At 42.8% G+C, this 23,885-nt stretch overlaps 1 protein-coding gene across 2 annotated transcripts in view; it reads right to left on the bottom strand.

Annotated features, from left to right (window-relative positions):
• The window catches only part of NRAP (nebulin related anchoring protein), a 76,123-nt gene that overhangs the window by 35,018 nt on the left and 17,220 nt on the right, over nt 1-23,885 (bottom strand). Inside the window, exons 10-22 of one of the 2 annotated variants that reach the window (XM_033182304.1) lie at nt 23,468-23,572; nt 22,371-22,487; nt 19,495-19,599; nt 17,923-18,030; nt 16,725-16,829; nt 10,629-10,727; nt 9,601-9,705; nt 8,137-8,244; nt 7,789-7,890; nt 5,942-6,139; nt 5,261-5,365; nt 2,369-2,467; nt 1,144-1,248 (exon numbers count right to left, since the gene is read on the bottom strand). In XM_033182304.1, the coding sequence (XP_033038195.1) occupies nt 1,144-1,248; nt 2,369-2,467; nt 5,261-5,365; nt 5,942-6,139; nt 7,789-7,890; nt 8,137-8,244; nt 9,601-9,705; nt 10,629-10,727; nt 16,725-16,829; nt 17,923-18,030; nt 19,495-19,599; nt 22,371-22,487; nt 23,468-23,572 (1,461 nt within the window). The remainder of the gene's footprint in view (nt 1-1,143; nt 1,249-2,368; nt 2,468-5,260; nt 5,366-5,941; nt 6,140-7,788; nt 7,891-8,136; nt 8,245-9,600; nt 9,706-10,628; nt 10,728-16,724; nt 16,830-17,922; nt 18,031-19,494; nt 19,600-22,370; nt 22,488-23,467; nt 23,573-23,885) is intronic. The other variant, XM_033182310.1, reaches the window with a different exon arrangement.

Here is a 23,885-nt window from a genome sequence, read left to right as displayed (position 1 = left end):
ATGTGAGAGCATTTCTCTAGACTCTAATGACTATTCTAGGAAAGCAATATTGATTATTACATCCTTCTCTGAGAGTCACAGAAATCATGTCGTCTGAATACAGCCAGGCCTTCTTCCTGCCTTAAGGCCTCTTAACACATAGGGCTTCAATAAAAAAAAAAAAAAAAAAAAAAGCAGATTTAAACTCCAGAAGCCTTAACAAATACTAGGAGTTTTCATGGAAGTCTCAAAAACATGCCAAAGGTAGGATAGCATAGCACAACACAATGACGTTTCTGAAAAGTCTATTCTCCATCTCCATCCACGCACCCCACCCGGCCAGCAGCGGCTCCAGCTGCACCTCTTTCTCTTTCCTCCCACCTTCCCCCAGCCTGTAGTCCACCTGGGTATTTTCCTTGCGCCTCCCGTTGTCTCTCCTGCTCTTATCTCCAAATTTCAAGATCTTTCTTCTGGAAGGCTCCTTTCCCTTTCTGCATATGAATCAATTTAACCTCTGCTTCTCCTCCCAATTCTCCTCCCCATCTATTTCTCAGATGAGGAACCCAAAGACCTGAGAGCTAAGCAGAGAGAGCAAAGAAAACACCTTCCCCAGAAGATACAGACAGGAGGGAAGTTGGAACTATGGATGCTTTCATGACTAACAGCTACCACTGTGCACTTGCCTCTGAGTGCTTGATGTGTAGAGACTCACTAAAACCTCATGACAACCCGATGGGACTAATGTTGGCATCATTTTACCAATGGGACACCTGAGAACAAAGAATTTGCCCAAGGTCACACACCTAGTAAGTGGCAACCAAGGATCAAACCCAGACCATTTGGTGCGAATGTCTGAGCTCTTACTCCCCTCTACCACGATTATGCTGTTTCAACTCTGGCACCTAGAATAACCCCTACATCCAACCCCAGGATACATTCAGTGGCTCAAGTCCTCCACTAGCTCATTCCTGTGAAAGCTGTCCTCCTCTCCCCCTAAAACACTGATCAGGAGCCAGATCTGCTGGGTGAGCTGTTTTTACAACAACCAGATGTATGTAACCTCAGTTGATGCAGACACTATGCCATGACTGGTGGGCTTGGTTTACCAGGTGGCTATACACAAAGGAGAGCAGAGTTCATGCTGCCCACACCCTCTCTCTGTACCTCACTGAGATTTGCAGCATTGGCTCGGGCCCGCAGGAAGAGAGGCTCGTCTTTGCTGATGGTATACTGATGGACAGACTGCTCATTTCCTGCCTTGTAGGCCACCTGTTGAGAGAGAGCACTGAATCAGGAGCAGGTGGCAGGGGCAAGGTGGGCAGGGTGGCATCCCGCATGGTGTCTCTGTCTGGTCGGCACTTTTCTGACTTGCATAGAAAGTCCATTACAAAACCCACCAGATCAGACTTTGAGTGACAGAATACAGTCAAGGAGAGGTGATGAGAGAAGGAGAAGCAGTGGGGAGGAGCTGGGAGAAAAATGTGGCAGGGAGCCAACGTGAAAACCCCTCCAAGGTTTCTCTTTTCACACCTTTCCTTTGGGATGGAATCAACCTCCGCAAGCGTTGCTATTTACACTGTCTGTGGCCATAAAAATACCCCACCAGGGGGTTCAGATTAGTACGGACTCCCCAGATGGGAAAAATAAGCAGCATACTCTGCCTCCTGCCCCTCCATAATCAACCTTAATCCATTCACAGGTACTGACACCAGGAAAGTAAGCATGCATGGACATCTCCTCCATGGCAAACTCATCACTCTTCTTTTTCTCTCCTTGCTTCCCCTCCACCCCCAACTTGAGTTTCCAAACAGTGGCTTTCTGCTGACTCTGAGTTATGCTGATAGTATCCTTTCTGGCAGGTATATCTTACCTGGACCTTTAGGAAGGAAAGCTAGGAAGGTCCCGGACAGACTGTGGCAACTATGGTCCTGCTTGGTGTAGAGAACTAATCTGTAAATAATGTGTGTGGTGCTTCTTTGTTCTGGCCCCATAAATAAGCTTACGTGGGTGTGACCTGCACACACCCCAAACACAAATGTTGTCCTCCTCTAAGATAATTCTCTCCTGGCTCCAGAATTAGAGAGTCTTTGATGAGAGATAGGAGACAGAAGAAAAAGGGAACTAGAGAACACTGGAAGCTGAAAAGGAATAAAGTCAGCCCTGCATCTATCCCTAATAAAATTGGGGGAGATGGTGGTGGATGAAGCAAGGGCCCTGGTGTCCAGTTCCAGAAACGGCCTGGAAGCCTGGGGAAAGCTAGGTCCAGCCTATTTAAAGGGAAGGCTCTTTGGTTTCTGGATCATGCCTGGGCAGCACCTGCTGTTGTCCCTGGAAGATCCCAGGTCCATGACACAGCAGCTTGGTGGAGAAAGGGCAGCCCAGGACTCACCCCGCTCTGTAGCTCCTGGCTCTTCTTGGCGTGCTCCATCTGGGAGCTGTCGGTCACGCTGGTGAACTTCAGCTCATCGACCCTCTGCCGGTAGTTTTTCTGTTTCCAAAGGAAAGGGACCCCACAGCATTAGGATTGGGTTGCCCCTACTGCCCTACACATGTGTACACACACACACACACACACACACACACACTTTCTGTGGTCCAAGCATTCCCTTGGGAGGAGTGTTCTAGTTGATCCTGCAGCTTGAACAGAACCACACAGCCCTGAGATCACCTGATCCAGTGAACTTGTTTTAGTTGCTATTACTGAATGGGAAATGTAATTTTCCTCTTCAGTAACCCTGCATTTCACCGTGTGCTCCGGGGAGGTATACATTTTATAAATATAGACCTGACATAGGAGGGTGAGGTGGAGGAAACTTGGACTTTACAATGATGAAGACTGAGGTTCAAATCTTGCCTGTTCATCCTTCCAGCTTCATCACCTCGGGCACATCACTCAATCCAACCTAAGCCACCCTTGCTTGGAGTGTACAATGGGGACAACAGTAGAAGCTACTTCAGTCTAGTGTGGAGCAGAGGCTTCAACACCATGTTTTATGTGTGAGTCAGGTCCCTGGGACAGTGTCAGGACATAGCCATTGCCATGGTGTTATCACGATTGTCCAGGAAGCAGCAGCTTTAAGGAAGGAGACACAGAGCCACAGACAGAAGCCTGCAGTCAGGTGGAATTCGCCTTCACAGTTTCTGACTTTCCAGATCATTGAGGTCTTGTCCTCGTAGTGTCCCCATCTCACAGCCACAAATTAATTGGTAAATTTTTAATGTGCTAATTCTGTCCCCCGTCAGGGACTTCTTGTCTTTCCTGAAGATTAGCTCCTCTGGCTTTTCCATTGAAACTGCCAAAGTTGCTGGGAAAGGTGGCCCCGCTGAGGACAGCGTGTGGAAGCAAAAGCTTCACATGGCAGGGAGATCACAGATGAGCTCACAGCCTGGTTCTGGCAAAATTCCCCCATGCCATCAGCAGAAGGGTTACAGCAACCAACGGAACCAAACATAGTGACTAGAACACTGGGAACTCCAACTTTTTTGCCTTTAGGGGAAAAAAGTTCTTGAGAAAACATTCCAAAGAGACTTCTAATTTTCCTCCCTAGTTCCACTGTGTTGAATGGGAAAAATCCTTCACCACATAACTGAAGGGAGTCACATTGCCCTGCCACTGTTGGAAATTCCTAGTCATCCCAGACTATGCATCGGTCAAATCACAAGCACTTGCTGAGCAGCCAAGAATCTAGTCCGTACAGAGCACAGAGGAACAGGAAAAGGGTGAAGGAGATGATATCCTCCTGGCCTTGGAGGAGCTTAAAAATTAGCAGGTAATACAGGAAGTGAGATAGAAACTGACATTCCTGAATCTCAAGGACCAACTGGCTACATTCTCTCCCCTCTGCTGCACCCCTGTCCAAGATAGATGGGGCTCTGGTTGCTCCACCTGAACTTTAGTTGGTCTCCAACAAGCCAGGTAATGAAAGCACTAAAGGGCTATGCTTTTCTCTCTACCTCATTCTACATTCTAACCCTAAATATGTCTCTGTCTCAGAGGAGGGTGAGTACAGTGGGAATATAAGAGTACATTACAAGATATGCTTTTGAGATGCAATACTGTCTCATGGTCAAGAGCCAGGGCACCAGATCAAACACGCTGGGTACAGATCCCAGCTCTTCTGCTTACTAAAAATGTAACTTCAATTCCGCTTTCTTCATCTGTAAAATGGGAATATTAATAGGATAATCATACCATCTAATCACATAGGACTGTGGTGACCTATACATTAACAGTATGTATATAATATACCCAAAGTGGTGATTCAATAATGATTATCAGTCCATAAATGGCAGGTATTATTATCACCATTATTATCATTTGCAAGAGATATGCCGACTCAGCCTTCTTGGCCCTGAAACAAGAATCCCCTTTGAAGATTCCAAACAAAGTTCCTGAAATAGTGACACTTCCAAATGAAATGTCCTTCAAAAGTCCTCCTCTGCCTGATGCCAGAGCCAGCTTTCTATGGCGTAAAGAGAGGCAAGGGCTTAGAGCTGCGGGGACCTGGGAGAGTATCTGATCCAACCTCTTCATTTTTATTTTATTTTATTTTGTTTTACTTTTTGAGACGGAGTCTCGATCTGTCACCCAGGCTGGAGTGCAGTGGTACAATCTCGGTTCACTGCAACCTCTGCCTCCCAGGTTCAAGCAATTCTCCTGCCTCAGCCTCCTGAATAACTGGGATTACAGGCACGTGCCACCACACCTGGCTGATTTTTTTTTCGTGTCTTTAGTAGAGACGAGGTTTCACTGTGTTAGCCAGGATGGTCTCCATCTCCTCACCTCGTGATCTGCCCACCTCGGCCTCCTGCATTGCTGGGATTACAGGCCAACCTCTTCATTTTTATATGAGGGAAAGAGGATCAGGAAGAAGGTTAAGTGACTTGCCTGAAATCTGCAGTGAATTTAAGACACAGGCATAATGAGAATGGTATCCTCCAAATACTGGACTCTCTGATTCAAAAGGAATCACACGCTGCTCACTTAAGAAATGCTGTTTTCCCAGGTGCTGTATATTACACCTTTCTAAACCAAATTATTCTTTGAATGCAACTTTACTCAAAGTAAATAGGTAGGCTTCTTTAATGACACCATCTCAGGAAGTTTAAGGCTGTAGAAAGTTAGCTGAGAATGCGCTACAGATGTGAAATGAAGCACTCCCACTTTGAATCACACCCAAAATAAATCTGGGGGTAGAGAAAGGGAATTAGAGGCAAAGATCACCCTGCGTGAGTCAGGGGCTGAGGACTACTAGAGGCCAGAGGCCCAAGTGCAGGTTACCTCGCTGACCAGCTGTCCAGCCTTCTTGGCTTGTTCCAAGTTGAGACTCCCCTCTGTCAGCCACCCAACTCCCTTCATCCATGCCAGGTCGGCCTTGTACTGCAGCTACAAGAGAAAAACCACAAAGCTCTCATTGAGCACATGGATAGAGACAGGACAGAGTTGATGGGAGAGTTAGGAAGATCTTGATCCTGCAGTTGCCTTCCTGGAAGAACTGCTCCCTGCTCCTTTATGATCAGGCAGATCTCCACTTGGGAGATACAGCCACTGGGCCCACTTTGTAACGAGAGTAGCATGCTGTACCTTAGTGCTGAGACACCGCAACCTTAGCAAAAAGAGTGTTTCTCATATTTGTTGATCAAGGGCCTTTCTTTGCCAGCCTGCTAAATTTCCAGGATTTATTGATCATTTTCAACATTTTCTTCTCCTTGACTCGTCCCCATCACCAATACATCTTGACTTAAGCATTAGCTGTGAGCCCTGATCCTCCATCCTCCAGTCTCCATTGTGTCAACAATATCTCTACTTCCCCATCTGTCCTTTCTGGCCCCAGTACATTTCCTGCAGTTCTTCCTAGTCTCCCAAATTATGTAAGAGACTCATGCACAGGTTTGGAATCACTCTGAAAGCATGTCCAACTGCAAGAGATGCATGAAGAGAACTGGCAATGTGCAGGCTCACCTCGCTCTGGAGCCCATAGGCCTTCTTGGCCCACTGAGTCTTCATATCTTCGGGCAGCACAGTGTATTCATGCAGTTTCTTCCTGTAGTCCAGGTCACTGGCAAGAGCTTGGGCCTTTTTAGCATGTCTGATGTTTACCATATCCATGGGCAGGTGAAACTGGGTCTTACTCTCTTCAAAGCCTTTCTTATACTCAACCTTGAATGTACCAAAACAAGGGCAGGAGCGATGTGAAAATGCAGGAAAGATTTCCAGGCTTTTGGGAGCAGGAGAATCGGCACTCTGAGCACTGCCACCCTTCTATCAGAAAGGCGTGACCCAAGTCTTGGCTCTGAAAGGCAGCATCATGAGGGAGCTGAGGTTTCACACTACTTTGTTTTTGGGAGGACTGTCTCTTGCCAATGCTAAACCTTTTTACCCGGCTGCTCCAGGAGAAAACTCTATTCCCAATTCTCATAGATGCTTTAAGAGATAGAATAAAGAAGCTTGGGCTGCACAGCCAGACAAGCCTGAGTTCCAACCTGATCTGCTCTCTAACAGAAGGTGACCTCTGGAAAGTTATGTCACCTCTCTAAGAACTCGTTTCCCTCTGGGAGACTGTTGTGATAAGTAAAGGAATAATAGCTGAAACATGCTTAGTACAGGGACTGTCACATAGCAAACACTTGATAATGTTAGCATGCCAATAACAATGGTGGTTTGGTGGTGACGATGATGGTGGTGATAGTGGTGGTGGTGATGGTAGTGATGATGGTGATGATAGCAGCAATGATGGTGATTGATCATGGTGACGATGACAATGGTGATGGTGAAGGTGACAGTGATAGTAGTGATGATGGTGGTGATGATGGGGAAAGACAGTGTGCTATAGTAGAAGGAGTGTGGTGCCAGGTAATAAGAGTTCTAGGGTCTAATTCGCTACCCCTCTACCACTACTGCTGACTACCACATGGCTTTGGGAAAGACACAATCTTTTTGACCCCCAGTTTCTCCAACTGCACATATGAAACATCAATGTATTCTGTCTAAACTGAAGCCAAATTGTCAATGCCTCTTTATGCTTCATGACTATGCACTTCATTTGGCTTGTTCTGTAGACACATCCAAAATGGCAACCCAGATGCCAACTCTCTTCTATTCAAGCTGTGGTGCTTTAATGACTCATTGGATAATGACATCCAACTGTACCATCACAGCAGTGTAAGTTGGCCTCACAGCTCGGAGCAGGCAATCTTTTGTGTCTTTTTCCCTATTCAGCATCAGCAGGGAAGACTTGATTAGAAACCGGGTCTGTCTCTTCTAGCAGAATTCTCCTTTCCCAAAGCCTTTTGGTAAGTGACATTTACCAAGGTTCCTTTCCAGCCATTACAGTTGTTTACAAGCATCGTCATTCTGATTGGCTGCAGCCTGGGAGGCCCTGGCTTGCTAAATATTTGAATACCATATATGTTGTAACCACAAGACCAGGACAGTGCCACAACAAGCAGGATGCTTTGCTCCACTAGGGAGAAACTTACTATGTGCTGTTCATTCTTATAGCCCCAGTGTCTTGCCCATAGTAGTCACTTGGCAAACATTTGTGACACGAATACATGCAACTGAACACCTTTGTACCTTGATCAGCAAATGCTGTCACCCTTAGGGCCACACTCCTCAACCATTTAAAGAAAATAGTATGCTTTGGCAAAATAAATAAACCAAACAAACTTCTTATGCAAGCCAGGAAAGAAAAGAGTTGCAGGTAAAAGTCAATAAAAAGGTAACAGTCCCAGGTGAAGTAGGCCCAGGAAAAATTTTAAAATAACACAACTGTAAGTGAGGGGTTGGGGGTTAGAAAAAGAGTTTACCTCACTGCTCATCTTAGCAATCTGCAGGGAGTGCAGAAGCCTAGAGTCGGCTGTACCCGTGGCTTTGCCTTTTGTCTTTTCATATTCTTCTTTATATTTAACCTTGAGAGAAAGAAGAAGGTCTACTGTGAGTGAGAGAGAAACTTTGCCGTCTAGGGGGCTCTGGTTTTAACAAGTGCAAGGGGAACAATTCTGAAAAAACACCTCCCAATCTTTCACAAATCCAGAGAAAGATTAAAGTATTGCGATGTTTACAATGTTAAGAGTCATTATTTTTTTCGGCAGGACCACTGACATTTTATTGGAACCATTTCTTATGCATTCCTGAGTTAATGAGAGGAAACCTACATTGCTAGCAAGCTCCCCAGAGGCTTTGGCGGCCAGCAGAGACATGGCATCCAGCTTCATCTCAAATCCTTTCCCCTTTGTCTTCTCCCAGCCTTCTTTATACTTCACCTGACAAACAAAACCACAAGTGAATAGGAGTTGCTACCCATATTCCTGCCAAACGTCAAAGATATTATTTTACAGCAAAGTTGGTTTTTTCCTCTATTTACAGACCAGAGTCTTGGCTGTTGTTATCAAAATGATAACAGTAATTATTAACACAGTTAATTGATTCCTTCGTTGTAGAGCTGTGCAGGCCAGTGGTAATGGAACAGGACAAAGAAAAGACCCATGTATTGCTCCTTGCTCTGTTGTGTTCTGATCATGTGACCTTGGCCAATGACCTCTTGGGGCCTCAGTCTCCTATTTGCAAAGAGAGTATCACATTCTCTTTCTCAGGATTGCTGTGAGAATAAATTGGATAGAGTGTACATAAAGAGATCTTAAACTGGTGAAGTGTAACATAAATGTGGGGTGTTGACACTGCCCTGGCAATAACAACTACTGTTTATTGGCCTTTTCCTAAATGATTTCTACTCATTAACCACAAATCTTCACATTAGGCCTGTAAGGCTCAGAGAAATTAAAGAGCTCACCTATGGTTACATAAATTTAAAAAATGGCAGTGCCAACATCTGAACCTAGGTCTCTCTGACACCAAAGCCCATGCCACTAACTGTGCCCCTACAATACCTGTTGGGACTTACGATAATTCCACATATACAGTGCCTGCCCCAGGACAGAACAAGCATTTAAACAATGTTAGTTCCTTTTATTTTCTTCTCCTGCCCCCAAAATTCCATCTAGAATGAGAAGCCAAATCATAGCCTACTTGTGACTCCAGGGAGAATCTGATGATGCAGCTTGATATTCTTAAAACTTAAAATTCCATCTTGGCTAACACAGTGAAACCCTGTCTCTACTAAAAATACAAAAAATTAGCCGAGCATGGTGGCGGGCGCCTGTAGTCCTAGCTACTTGGGAAGCTGAGACAAGAGAATGGCATGAACCTGGGAGGCGGAGCTTGCAGTGAGCCGAGATCGCGCCACTGCACTCCAGCCTGGGCGACAGAGCGAGACTCCATCTCAAACAAAACAAAACAAAACAAAAAAAACCTTAAAATTCCTCCACACAGCAAATCACCAATTCACCAGGGTGATAAGGATGAGGATGTAGGGGTGTGTGTGTGTTCACACATAGATTGTACACATGCTCATATAATGGGACTAAATGGTTATGACCAATTTATCACTAGTACACTACCATGTGCCATGACATAGCAAAATTCAAAGTTACAACTTGATGGATACCTCTGAAGAGCCTTTCTCAGGAATAGACACTTCCCACTTGCTGGACCATCCCGGTATCTTCGTTTTCACATCACTCCATAACCCCCTCCACCTTCTCCCCACATTGCTCTCTTACCTCACTGAAGAGTTTGGCATTGGTTTTGGCCTTCACCAGCTGAGGAACATCCTGGGGCAATGTATAATTCAACTTATTTTTCTCATAGTCAGCACGGTAATTCACCTGTTGGATTTAAAATAAATCTGTAGGGCTTTTATATGGGCAGAAAGAGAACTTTAGGGACCCATAGCTCTTTCCCCCTTAGACCCATAGCTGAGAAGGAGTTTCCAGAAAAGCCATTTTACCAGGCAGCCTGTACTTTTTGTGAATGTTTTAAATTAATGAACTGAAAGTGTCAAATGAAAAGTAAAGAAACTCAAAGACGCACTCGAAGTTGTGAGTTTGCAAAAGAGTTCCCTATGACTGCTTCACCAACTCCCCTTACACGCACTTGAGAATATTGAACTTTTTAAAAAAACATTTGCTGCAGTGCTGAATATCTTGTTATATGCCGGGTAATTATCAAATGCCTGCCCACAGTGACAAAAGGCCATCTTAAATCACACACTCAAAAGAGAGCCAACCAGACATGTGACTCCTGTTGGATGAATACGGCATCATCCGAGAAGCAGTCTTGACTGGAAATTAAACTTAAACTTTAGATGATTGGTGATACTAAGAATTATTGTTAGATTTTTGATGTGATATGTTAAAATTATATAAATGTTTTTTCTTTTTTACCTTTTAGAGATTCATACTGAAATATTTACAGATTACATTATACAATACTTGAAATTGGCTTCAAAATAATATGGAAGAGGAGAATTGGACAGGTATATAGATGAAGCAGGATGGCCATGAGTTGACTGCTGTTGAAGATGGGTGACAGGTACATGGGGATTCATTATGCTATGCTCTCTACTTTTGCATGCATTCAAAATTTTCCATAATAAAAAGTTTAAAAGAAGTGGGGGTCATTTTCTGGCTGTAATAAGACATGTGCCACCATGCATGAAAGTCAAATCCTTGGAGGTCAGATGTCCAGAGGCCTCAAAGCAGCAATTCCAAGACCCCCACACCCAGCTGGGCAGGGGACGGTTACTTACATGACTCAGCTGCTGGGCATTGATTTTGGCTTGAACAATCTGTGGAGTGTCAGTCACTGAGCTGTACTTCAACTTGTCAATGCTCTGCCTATAATTGGCCTAGGTAAAAACCAGCACAAAAAGATGTCATTTGCTCTTTTCTCAAAGATTTGTTTAGCTCCCTCTCCCAAGCCCAGTAAAGTGCAATTCTCAAATGACTATGTAGAAAAAGAGTCAGATATTCCAACTGGATACTGATAGACACTCCAAGCCCACAGATAGAAAAACAGTACCTTGGAGAGTGAGACACCTAACAGGCAACTCATAAAAGAGGTGAACTAAGTGGCCGGTGAACATAGAGAAAGATGCTCAGCCACACTATTAATGAGAGAAAGGCATACCAAAACCACAAGATACCCCTCCACACCACCTGAAGAGCCAAATTAAAACTGCTGATAATACAAAGTGCTGGCTAAGGATGAGGACTTATGAAAACTCTCACAACAGTGCTAGCAGAAGTGCAGATTGGTACAACCACTTTGGAAAACAGTATGGCATTTGGGCACACACACATCCTATGTCCCAACAATTCTGTGCCTAGGGCTCATTCTCAATGAAAATATATGCCTGAAGTCATTTTATAAATAATTCAAGCCAAACATCTACACATAGTATACTTTTCTGTATACATCTTATACTTCACCAAGAAAGAAGTGTCAAAAAAAAAAAAAAGTAAAATGAAAGAGGAACAAAAAGTCCAACCAAGTTATACATGCATCTTTAAGTGGGAGGCGATGGAGTCTCAGTGATTCCTTGTAAGTGGCCCTAACATGTCCCCACCCTGTACACCAGCCCCTGCCTGGCCCTCACCTCCACCTTGCCAGAGTCCCCAAGGAAATTGCCGTGAGCTTAGCACTTTCAAAGAAGATGTAGGTTCAAAAGAGGAGGAGGCAGAATCCCCAGTGCAGTTCGATGCATTGACTGCCTGGTTCCCACCTCAAGACATCAAGGACTAGTGAATTTTCCCCTTTGAAAATACAAATTGCCCTTTCAAGTATTAAGAATTATTAGCCATTTGCCCACAAGAATATATGTATCCAATCATCTTATTTTTCTCCAAACACACCTGACCAAGATCCACTGCAGAGGGAATGGGAACTTGGGTAGGGAAGTAAAGGAATAGGTTTGAGGCCAGATAGTAGGCGATAAGGAGTGAGGGGCTAAGGTGAGCTGAGTGAGAGCCCCAGAAACCTATGCAGGTAGAAGTAGAGCTAGGATACAGAAAAGAGGGAGAGGTTGTGGGTAGCAGATAACCTCTTTCACAATTTATTTTTTTTTATTTATTATTTTGAGACAGAGTCTCACTATGTCACCTAGGTGGGAGTGCAGTGGCACAATCTCGGCTCACTGCAACCTCCTCCTCCTGGGTTCAGGAGATTCTCGTGCCTCAGCCTCCCTGGTAGCTGGGACTACAGGTGTACGCTACTATGCCTGGCTAATTTTTGTATTTTTATTAGAGACAGGGTTTCCCCATGTTGGCCAGGCTGGTCTAGAACTCTTGGCCTCAAGGGATCCTCCCGCCTCAGCCTCCCAAAGTGCTGGGATTATAGGCATGAGCCACCACACCTGGCCTTCTTTTAGAATTTAATCAAAGTTATCTGAAATCCAGGTAAAAGAATAAGTAAGCTCATCCCTAACCCTGCTCTCCTTCCCTTATGCTCACATGGTTCCTTTCATTCATCCACTTGCCCATCCATTTATTTTTTCAACAAACTGTTGTGGGGTTCCTACTCTGCAGAGTGAGCAAAATCAGACAGTCCCTGCCCACACAGATATCTCAGATGGGTCCTCACTCCCAGGATCACAAACTTACCCAGTGCCTCTGGACATCTGAATCTCTGTGCCCACGGGCTCCAGATTGGGCCTGCTTGCCAGCTGAGCTCCCCTGGCTTGGCTCAAAGTGACAGGATCACCATTGAACACCTCATTCGCAGCCTTCATGTCTATCTTTTCTTGCCCAAGGCCAAAGGCCCCTCCCAGAATCCCACACAGTGTGGCAAATTCTTCAGACCTGGGTTTCGCCTGAGAACAACACCCCTTTTCTGCATCACCACTATCTACTGATATCTCGGCCTGTACCTCACCTATGGCCTTGGCCAGCCTCCTCTGGCAGCTGGCTCTGCCCTCCCCAGGGGCCCACACCTTGGCCACTCTTGTACTGTTCTATCATCTCCTGTCTGTCTAGACTACAGGCCTTTGCTTTTCTGTCTTTGCTTTTCTGTTTTCCTCCTGTCTGTTGCTACTTCCTATGGCCACTTCCCTGAGATGACAGCCCACCTCAGGGAGTCTTTGCAGCCCAAAAGTCACAAATGTCTCTAGGAGCCAGATAGACCACTAGCTGGGTACAAGCCCAATGCTTGGCCTTACTGTTGGGGAAGTAAGGAGTTGAGAGGACTATGGCTAAGGGAGGCAGCTGCTGCCCAGCTCTAGGAGATGGTTGTCATGCAACCAACAGGGCATACAGAAGCTAGATTTTCCAGTTATTCCAAAGAAACCAGAAATCCATATTATGATGTAAAATCTTGCAATTTTTGAAAGCTAACAAATAGTTCAATATTTTTTAAGTCCAGTGACCCGGGCCAGGGGCAGTGGCTCATGCCTATAATCCCAGCACTTTGGGAGGCCGAGGCGGGAGGATCATGAGATAGGGAGTTCAAGACCAGCCTCACCAACATGGTGAAACCCTGTCTCTACTAAAAATACAAAAATTAGCCGGGCGTGGTGGCTTGTGCCTGTAACCCCAGCTACTCGGGAGGCTGAGGCAGGAGAATCGCTTGAACCTGGGAGGCAGAAGTCGCATGAGCTGAGATCACACCACTGCACTCTAGCCTGGGCACAAGACTTCATCTCAAAAAAAAAAAAAAAAATTCCAGTGACCCAAGAGAAATAGGTCTAATAGCCACTTTGGGCCCACTGGCTACTAACTTGTATATTCCATGTCTTCCCTGGGTCTTGTACTCATTTCAACCAGCTCATCATAATTATAACTAACACATGATACTTACTATGCACCCAGCACCATTCCAAGTACATCACACATGTTAACTCATTTAATCCTTCCCACCACCTATGGTTAGGCATTATTATTATCCCTACCTTAGAGTGTGGAAACTGAGGCACAGAGACCGAAAGTGGCTTGCTCCAGGTCATCCAGGCAAAGTATCAGAGCTATGATTCAAATCCCTGGAGTCTGCCTCGCAAGGTGGCGCTATACCTATACGCTAGAAACCTGGTTTGCCAAAGCTAGTGTGCTTAAAGCTATTACTTTTATTTTACAGATGGGCAAGGGGTTCCCATTAGCCAGAGTTAGCATCGTTTAGACAGGGAAATGCATTCCAGAAACAGACAAATGACTTACAAGTGAACTTCTAGAACAGGACCTAGAAATAACGAAGTGCTCCTGACAATGGGCCATGGAGAGTTTTGTTGGATTTGAAGATTAAAAAACATCACTAGACTTGGTGCGGTGGCTCACGCCTGTAATCCCAGCACTTTGGGAAGCCAAGGCGGGCAGATCACCTGAGGTCAGGAGTTTGAGACCAGCCTGACCAACATGAAGAAACCCCGTCTCTACTAAAAATACAAAATTAACCGAGCGTGGTGGTGCATGCCTATAATTTCAGCTATTCAGGAGGCTGAGGCAGGAGAATTGCTTGAACCTGGGAGGCAGAGGTTGTCGTGAGCTGAGATCGCACCATTGCACTCCAGCTTGGGCAACAAGAGTGAAACTCCATCTCAAAAATAATGATAATAATAATTTTGTGCTTTTTAGTTAATGATTCAAGGAGAAAAGTTTTTGCATGTTGAGTTTTGGACATGGGGTGTATAGAGAAAATTAGGAAATATAAAGTCATTTCAATGTCAACTATTAATTAGATTAGAGTACAGTGACTTCCTAATGCATTAATTCAGAAGGCAAAATTATCATCTCATAATAGTCTATTAGAATTCAGAATTATGCATGATAAAATGTCACAAAAACTATATTTTTAAATGGCATATTCTTTCCTGATAGTTCTGCATTAAGTATGTTACTGAGTACAATTACTTTACTCTGTGGGAACATAATTAAAAGTCTCCATGATTAATCACATCTTTGCAACATCACAAATGCTTGGTCATTGCTTCAATCTACATTTTGAAGGGTTTCTTTTTCCTTTGCTAAAGATAGAGTCTCATTTTAATTCTATCAATGTTTATAAAATCTATCTAAAGGGAATGCTCTCAAATTAAGAACCCATGCTTGCTTATTTTTTTAATTTTCTGGCTATTTCACCACCTTTAAGATGACCAGACAGAGAGACCACAATTGTTCTTGTAAATGGATTCCCCAAACTTCCTGATTACTAAAATCCCTACATTATGGGTGATAAACTCAAATTCACATCAGAACCAGGAAGGTAAGCTAAAGGAGGTACAGCAACAGCGAGCAGCCACCACCCAGTCCCAGCCAATTGCTGCCTTGCAGGATCTGGGGCAGAATGTCTCAGAGTTTTCAAGAAAAGGTGAGCATGTTAGTTTTTGTCTGAACTCAGAAATTCCACATGTTGGTTCAATTAAAACAACAACAACAACAAGAACAAATCCACTGTGTAGCCAAACAAAGCACTTCTGTAGCATGAATGTGGCTTATGGGCTGCCAGTTTAGAACCCACCTCTAAACTCAATTAATATTTCTAATTCAGTCTGGTTTAAGTTTGCATCAAACTTTCCTGGGTGGGCTTCCAGGTGCCTGGTTTGACTCTGAGTCTTATCTAGATAAATGTAGTAGCAAGTCATGTCATAATGGGAGTACATCTTGCATTCTTTGTGCTACTTATTAGACATGGTATCTAGAATCCTACTGCAAAAGCACATCTTCAAATTTTAATAAGGTGCCCTTGATCTGCAAGTTTCCCAGGTAATGTATACGGCCAAAAAATAAATAAATAGATAAATAAATGCAGCTTTGGTAGCGGTCAAGTTTAACTTTGTAAAATGAGTAAGTCAAGTCAATCCAACCAAACTTCCTGAGAAAAAGAGAAGCAAAGTTTAGGTCCCTGATCAATTCCTCTTCTTCCTACCTCCTGTTTTATTACACATTAGAAAAGCCCCCTTCATTCAATAAATATAATTTGCCAATGATTGCCCTTTGATGTCTGGGCACTGGGTTGGACACTGGAGATACTCAACTGAATCCTACTGCCCCAACTCTGAGCAAGAGAGAGAGAGAGATTCAAAGACTTATCTACCGGTAGCAAAACCTCAATCAACTTCTAAACTTGTACTGATCCCAAAGGAAAGTAAAGGAAAGTAGCACTTGACATTCATAAATATACGTTGAATTATTTGTTCAATTACTGATTGATTGATTGGAGATAACCTTCACTGGCAACCACAATACAACCTTACTTCTAAGCCCCCTGAAGTACTTTTTAAGCTAGTAGGTGACTTTTATCTTTTTCTTTGTACTTTTCTGTATTTTCTAAATTTTCTATAATAAACATATAGTAAAATTCTTATAATCAGAAAACAAGAAATTTAATTGATTGTACACATTTTGCTTGGAACAAGCCAAACCATAAATAAAATCACTGCTGTAATAATTAAGGGATACATATACTTTCCCATGTGCTCCTGAGGAAAAATGGAGTCAACATTACCACTTCCTCTCAACTTGTATATATACATTTTATTTTACTTCCTTCAGTCCTTAACATACTACGTGTCAAACCTTTTTTCAGAGAAAGAAAAAAGTCATCCTTGCTAAGGAACAGGCATTTGAAATGTGCCCAGCAGACAAAGCTCACTGAATTCTAAGAGGAAAAACTGAACCTCAGGTTATTTTCAAGACAAAACTAGAGTTGTCCCTAGTTCACACTGAAAATCGAAGAGTATGCAAGCATGCATAAATGAACTTCCTAGTGGAAAATGGAAAAGGATTTCCCTTCCTTCAATCCCTCCACCCTCCTATGAACTGTTGTATCATGTTTCTTTCCATCTTGCTGCCTACAAATCACTCCTCAGGAAGGAAGTGACAAGTGAGGAAGCAGAAAGAGCTGTTGGAAAAGAACTTACCTCTTTCAAGGGCACCAGTTTCATCGTTGTTTGATAGGAAGGCGTGAGAGTGGCTGGGTAGTTGTAGTCGACAAGATCATGTTTATAATCAGCTTTATAGGCAACCTAAAACACGAAGAAAAGAACAAGAATGTAGAAATCAGCTTCTACTTTCTTTTGGCTTTGTTTGAATGCCATAAGAAATATTTTTTAAATACCCAGAAACAAATGAATTCAGTTTCATCATCTTCAAGGAAAATTAAGTTAGTTCATACTTTTGTCTTTAATTAATCTGAACTCCTCTTAATTAATTCAAAATTAGTTAACTTCCATCTGTAGTACATTTATTTTATATTTCTTATTAATTATGAAGCTGTTTGTCATTTTTGTTGAAAAGAAGCATTTGCGGTGCTTCAGTGGTACAATCGGTTAGCGTGCGGTACTTATATGAAAAGAGGCATGTGCACATGGATAGACAATGGAAGAGCTCCTTGGCTAATCCCGACAAAATAAATGGAAAGGTCAAGAGTCTTTAGAGTATTTAACTTTTTTTTTCTAAAGATCAAATTGACATTCTTAAGCAGAGAAAATCCAACATTTGTATGTTTCAATAGTGAAATCAGTTTCCTTTAAGTGTCCTTTACCTCCAAGATTTACAACCTGGCATTTGTAAACCTATAAACTGGATTGACAAAGCCAAAGAGAGTAATAGATTATATGCTACAGGGGAAAACAAGGACCTGATCTACTCTGTTATCCCACTACCTTGACCAGTGCCAGGCCACAGTAGGTTTTCAATGAATACAATGATCAAAAAAATGAATGAAGGAACAAACCAGCTTACCAACCAACCAACTCCAAATAAATCACAAAAGCTTTGGAACCCTGGGGAATTTGGAATAAGAATCATAATTATTCATTTCTCTTTCTCTCTCAGAAATTAAAAGTGTTAACCACATTGGATTCATTATAATAGACCGAAGTACTCTTCAAATTAGAGAAATCTAAGATAAATACTTTGTAGCCTTTGAAAATCTTCAGGGATTTTACCTAGCCTTGGTTGTATCTGCTAACATTTAGAAACTGTTTTGGGTCAGTCTTTATACAGTCTTTAAAATAGAAGACAGATTTTTTTTAAGGGAAATTGTAAAAGAATTGGCTGAATTCTTCATGTACCGCCCCACTCCATCCCTACAGACCTTTGCATAAAAGGACTCACGTTGCTTGCCAGGCTGCCAACTTTCATAGCATGCAGAGTGCGTCTATCCATACCAACTCCTTCATAGCGGCCTCTCATGTGGTTCTGGTAGTTTTCTTTATATTTATTCTACATAGAAACACAAAATTTTCAACCAAAGCATTCCCTTCGCAAGTAGTTGAAGATAAACTACTCATCTTAATGTGTTAAATCCAAAGCATAAATGATTAAATATAAGCCATTTAAATAGCCAGTGTATCACAGAATAAAAAATAAGGCAAACTTTTTTTTAATAACATAAATTTCAACCCACAAGAAGTTGGAGTAAGACAGGAAGACAAGGAAACATGGGATCTGATGAACATAGACAGCACAAAACAGACTAGACTTTCTGTGTTCATTTTTACATTTTTAGTTTTACATTTACCAGATTTTTCCAATGTGAAAATTTACCATGAGACGGTGGCAGGCGCTGACTATGCGGGCATCACATGCAAAGCCCCATGCTGAGGCTGGTACAAATCACTGCATGCCATTACCTCCATTTCTAAATATATGAAGGACAAAACCTGAGCTTTGCCAAATTCTGTGATGTAAAAATTGGTCACTAGTGTGACCATGTGAAATAATAATGTTATGTGCCATGTGCCAAATGCCACTTATCAAATAAAAAGAAGACCAAAACAGGATGACGAGAGGTCATAAATAGGGAATTTGGGGTATTAAAATCACCTAACCTGGGAGGCCATTGCATTTCTAGGTACTGCGAGTATTTAAACAGAACACTACTTACAACTATATATCAGACGCGATTCTACTTATCTGAGTTAATCTTCACAAGTACTCTATGAGGGGGAAGGAACTATTATCATCCCCACTTTAGAGTTGGGCAGAGTGGCTCAGGGAGCTTAAACAACTGCCCAAAATTGGCCACTTTGCTATTAATAACTGTGAAATCAGGTATGTTGGCTCTTAAACCACTATATTTATGCAAAATAAATTCCTCACTGCGCCTTACACAGTCCCTTGCCATTTTAAATTCTACTATTATGTGCAACTAAGCAAAAGTAAAACATACTATCTAGTATAGGTCTTTGATGTCCATGAGGATACATCTTCAGACCTGCTCTGAGAATCTCCAAATTTGCAAATGCCCCTCTAGTACATATCTGCTCATCTGTAAGACAGGGAAAAAATGTCTGGCTCTCCAGGTGACTCTGAGGGTGAAATGAGGTGATATTAACTCAGAGGCACAAAGTCACACTGAGAGGGGATGTCACATGCTCAGCCAGGCCCCCTCACCAGCATTCATCACTAGGAGCCGGGCACTGTGCTGCACACACGGAAGCAAGGAGATAGAGAGGACAGGTCCCGCCCAGAAGACTCAGGGTCAAGATCAGGGATGTGACAGAATTGAACACTATGAAGATCAATCCCAGCAGGCAATCTTAACCAAAACCCAGGCATTTATGCCTAAAAGGCCATGCTTCTCCAAGACACGTAGATCCATTCCCATAGACTGTCCCTCTTAGGAGACCTAAAAACTAAGCTCACCAAAAGTGCCCAAACAAAAGCTTAGCGTTAACAACTCACATCACTGGTAAATTTTGAGATCTTGCTCACGTTCCTGAATTGAGGTGTTTCACAGTAGTTGATACTGTGACCTCTACTACTTTCCAGATCCTTCTTATACTCCACCTTGGAAATCAAAACACCAGACACACAATAGAACCAAATCCAAAGTCACTCTTGAAAATGTCCCAGGACTTGACTAGGATATTTTTAGAAAACTTTCAACCCAAGATTTTAACATATCAAGCATTAGAATATGCTAAGTTAGCAGGACATAGTTTCCTTGATAAAAACAAATCATAATAAATAGTAAATAATTGGTTTCATTCAGAAAATTAAAAGTATATAGTCGCTTTCAAGAACAAATACTGTAAGATTTCATAACTCAGAAAATGGCAAAACTGCTTTTACAACGCAGGTAGGTAGTTACTCTTGAGGGGAAGTGTATTAGGGGGATAAATTATATTTCCTATAATGGAAATGTCTTAGGAGGATGTCTGGTCATGTTCTGTTTCTTGATCTGATTGCTAGTCACACAGATGTGTCCCACTTAAGGAAATCTTTCCCACTATACATTTATGATGTATGTACATCTTTATAGGTATACTTCAGTGCAATTCAATCAGGAAAGTTACTTTACAAGGAGTATAATAAATGAGACCACTCAGATGCAGAGCGTCTTCCAATTTAAAATCAGTTGGCTATTTGAGCTCTCCTGGGTGCCTGGATATAGGATGTGAGGCTACATTAATAAAATAGACTCCAAGTCACCTCAGGTAATTAGCATGAGGCAGTTAAGGCCAACTACCTGCAATAGATGGCTGGTTTGTCTTACTGACTAAACATAAGGACGTAAAGAAATGGAAGATTCCCTTGCAACTTCTTTACCAAAGGAAATACCCTTCAGTTTGTTATCATATCTTACAAAACTATATGGTGGGGTATGTCTAATTCTAATACTATAAATATATTTTTATATTCATCTGTTCAATTACAGTATATTCATATAGAAAAATACCAAAATGGGAGTTCAAGACCAGCCTGGCCAGCACGGTGAAACCCCGTCTCTACTAAAAATACAATAAATTAGCTGGGCGTGGTGGTGGGCACCTGTAATTCCAGCTACTCTAGAGACTGAGGAAGAAGAATCACTTGACGTGGGAGGTGGAGGTTGCGGTGAGCCGAGATCGCGCCATTGCACTCCAGCCTGGGCAACAAGAGCGAAACTCCCCCTCAAAAAAAAAAAGGCCAAAATGTTAACGGTGTTATTCCTGGGTGGTAGAACTGCACTCCCAGTGGTATGGATCCAGTTCTGTCCCTAAAAGTCTCTACCACCCAGAACTAGACACTTTACTTTTCCAGGCATATGACAAAGTGAGAGCCTAATGGTGGAAGAGGTCCTATCTAGATCTAGTGTTCTGTGAGTGACAGCAAAAGGCCAGCAAACTTTTTCTATAAATGACCAGACAGTAAATATTTTAGGTTTGGCAGGCCACATATTCTTTGTCAATTGTTATACTCAACTCTGTCCTTGTAGCTCCAAAGCAGTCACAGATAATCAGAAACAAATGTCATGTGACTGTATTCCAATAAAACTTTATTTTAAAAAGCAGGCTGTGGGCTGGATTTGTCACTGAGGCTGTAGTGTGATGACCTCTGGTCTGGAGTACCAGAATCATCTGGAACATTTGTTTAAAATGCAGATTCCAAAGCCTCAGCAACCGTCTATCACTTCAAAGTATCTGAGGCTTCTGATAAGGCTTAGGAAAATATCACTCCTGGTGACTCAGAGCAGCCCCAAGTTAGAGGACCACGGGTTAGCTAACAGGTTAGGGAAAAGGACGGCTTTTAGAGGTTAGAGATGGAAAATATTTTTGGATATTTGCATATCTGTTTGTGAGTTGCAGATAACTTGTTACGTGAGTGCTTTGAATCGCCATAATTGTTCCCGTCACCAGAGGCTGCCAAGTCAAATGCCTTCAAGAGTCCAGATAAGAAATGCAAATGAGGGAAAATGCCATGAAGGACACACTAGGGTGTGAGAAGGATATGAGGATCTAGAGGGGATATTTCCTTGCCAAACAGTCCTCACAATAAAAACGTCTTAAACTGTGGGCAAGCCAAACCAAACACACCCCTCTGGCAGCCAGTGTAGCATGTCAGGAAAGGGAAATTCACACGGAACACACAGCTTCTCGGAACTCAGACTTCAATAATAAGAGAATGAGAGGGGTTTGACGTTTGAAACACTCTTTCAGATGTTTGATTTGTTTTAAAAGATGGATCCTCCAGTATTCTTTCTGGCAACTAGAAGCCCGTTGCCTGGCACTTTTGAGTATTGACAGCCCTGGGAGGATCTAGGCAGTAACTTCTGAACCATCAGAGAAAGATGTAACTGGTTTGATTCTAGGCTCTCTTGTAAATTGCATTTTACCACTTATCTGTTCTTGGAAACCGGTAACCAATGGGCAGAATAGGTGGTGTCACCATTTTTTTTTGAAATGGAGTTTCACTTTTGTTGCCCAGGCTGGAGTGTAATGGCACTATCTCGACTCACTGCGACCTCCGCCTCCCAAGTTCAAGCAATTCTCTTGCCTCAGCCTCCTTAGTAGCTGGGATTACAGTCCTGCACCACCATGCCCAGCTAATTTGAGCTAATTTTGTCTTTTTAGTAGAGACGGGGTTTCTCCATGTTGGTCAGGCTGATCTCGAACTCCCGACCTCAGGTGATCCGCCTGCCTCCGCCTCCCAAAGTGCTGGGATTACAGGCATTAGTCACCACACCTGGCCGGTGTCACACTTTTAGCCAGAGCTTTTTATTATAGGGTCACCTCATTCACTGACTAGAGGAGATAAAAAAGGTGATGTTCATGCATGTGGCTCTTCCCCACACTCACCTCACTCACGAGTTTGTTTATGCTCTGAGCCCGTTTGAGGACCAAGTTGTCTTGAGCTGGAAGCGAGTGATAATGTGCAGCACCTTTCATCCTATTGAAGTCCTGCCTGTATTTTATCTGAAATAAAAACACACAAAACGGGGCTGGAGTTGATGTTTCCATGCTCCGGGAGAGGAATTACTCCAAAGTTATCCTGGACTTAATGTCAACAATTACTTCATACAGTTTTCTGAAGGAAAAAAAAAAATATTCATGTGGCCTTTTCTCTTCATGAAATCTATAAACTACTTTGTCCTTTTTTTGTTATTAAAATGTTCCTGGCCCTTTTCACACTTTTTACACTTTATACTCTAATTCTGCATGGAAAAAAAAAAAAGTCTTAAAATAATCATAAGAAAAGTTGTCAGTCCAATTCTGCCCTTGGTTTAAACATCATTTCCCTGCTAATGAGGGGCAGAGTAATGTCTTTTAACTTCCTTCCTCAGGGAAAGAGGGTGCTGTTATGGGTAATAGGTGAATAGTTCTTTGGTAAAGGAAAGGAAAGAGAGTGAAGGAAAAGGAAAGAGAAACAAAATGGCAAGGGGTGTGAAATAAATGCTAGGTTCTGATGAGACCAAGTTACAGTTGGCATGTTAAGATCTGCAGTGAGCATGTCACTTTTCCAAGTTTAATTATAGCCTGCCTTTCAAGGACTGCCAGCAGGCTAACATTCTGCCAATAAAAATCATTTCATCACCGGGTTACACCCAGTTTGATAATCATATGACTTATTTTAATCAGTTCTTCCCCTAAATTACTCAATTTCTAATTGGGCCATTTGGCAAAACTCTCCTAATACCCGACTCTGGCTGGCCAGCCTCTGTACTTGCTTCAAATGGTCTCAAGCAAGCTATACTGGTTGTCCATGTGCATCTCCTTGGAAGCAGACAAATGGGGCCAAAGCAGTCTTCATAAATTTGGATGGGAGTTGAGGGCTAACATTCTACTTTGGCTCAGCTGTAATAAATGTATCTGTGTGTAGGTTTCAGTAAGCACAGCCTTCAAAGTCTCACTTCTCTGCTTCTGTGGCTCTGCCGTCACACCTACATGGTACTTACGTCACTAGCGAGTTCGTGGGCTTTCTTGGCGTTCTGATATGCTGGAGTGATCATAGCTGGGAAGCTGCCCTTTCCCCTGTGCTCCTCATACTCCTCCAGGTAACCCTGCTGCGTGGGTCAAAAACTTCAGTGAGTAATGCTTTCCTCCCCAGATGTGCGGGGTTCAGCAATGGCCACTCACAGAGCCTATTATCACAGAGGTTCATCCACCTTGGGTTCCAGTGATGTCCATGTGGTGGTTTAAACATTCCTTTTAAGATGGCAGACCCTGGAGTCAGGCCCACTTACTTGTACCCAGCACACAGTCAGCACTAAATAATGGCAACTGATATAATGATCATCATCATTATTTCCACTGGATAAATCAGACACTCTACCACTCCCCCAGGCCTATGTGTTATGGAATATTCATTTTTTA

Source organism: Trachypithecus francoisi, unplaced genomic scaffold (assembly GCF_009764315.1).
Source record: "Trachypithecus francoisi isolate TF-2019V2 unplaced genomic scaffold, Tfra_2.0 Contig01579, whole genome shotgun sequence".
NCBI classification, from domain to species: Eukaryota; Metazoa; Chordata; class Mammalia; order Primates; family Cercopithecidae; genus Trachypithecus; species Trachypithecus francoisi.
The sequence above is the reverse complement of the archived record's forward strand: the minus strand, read 5'-3'. Positions and strand labels throughout refer to the sequence as shown.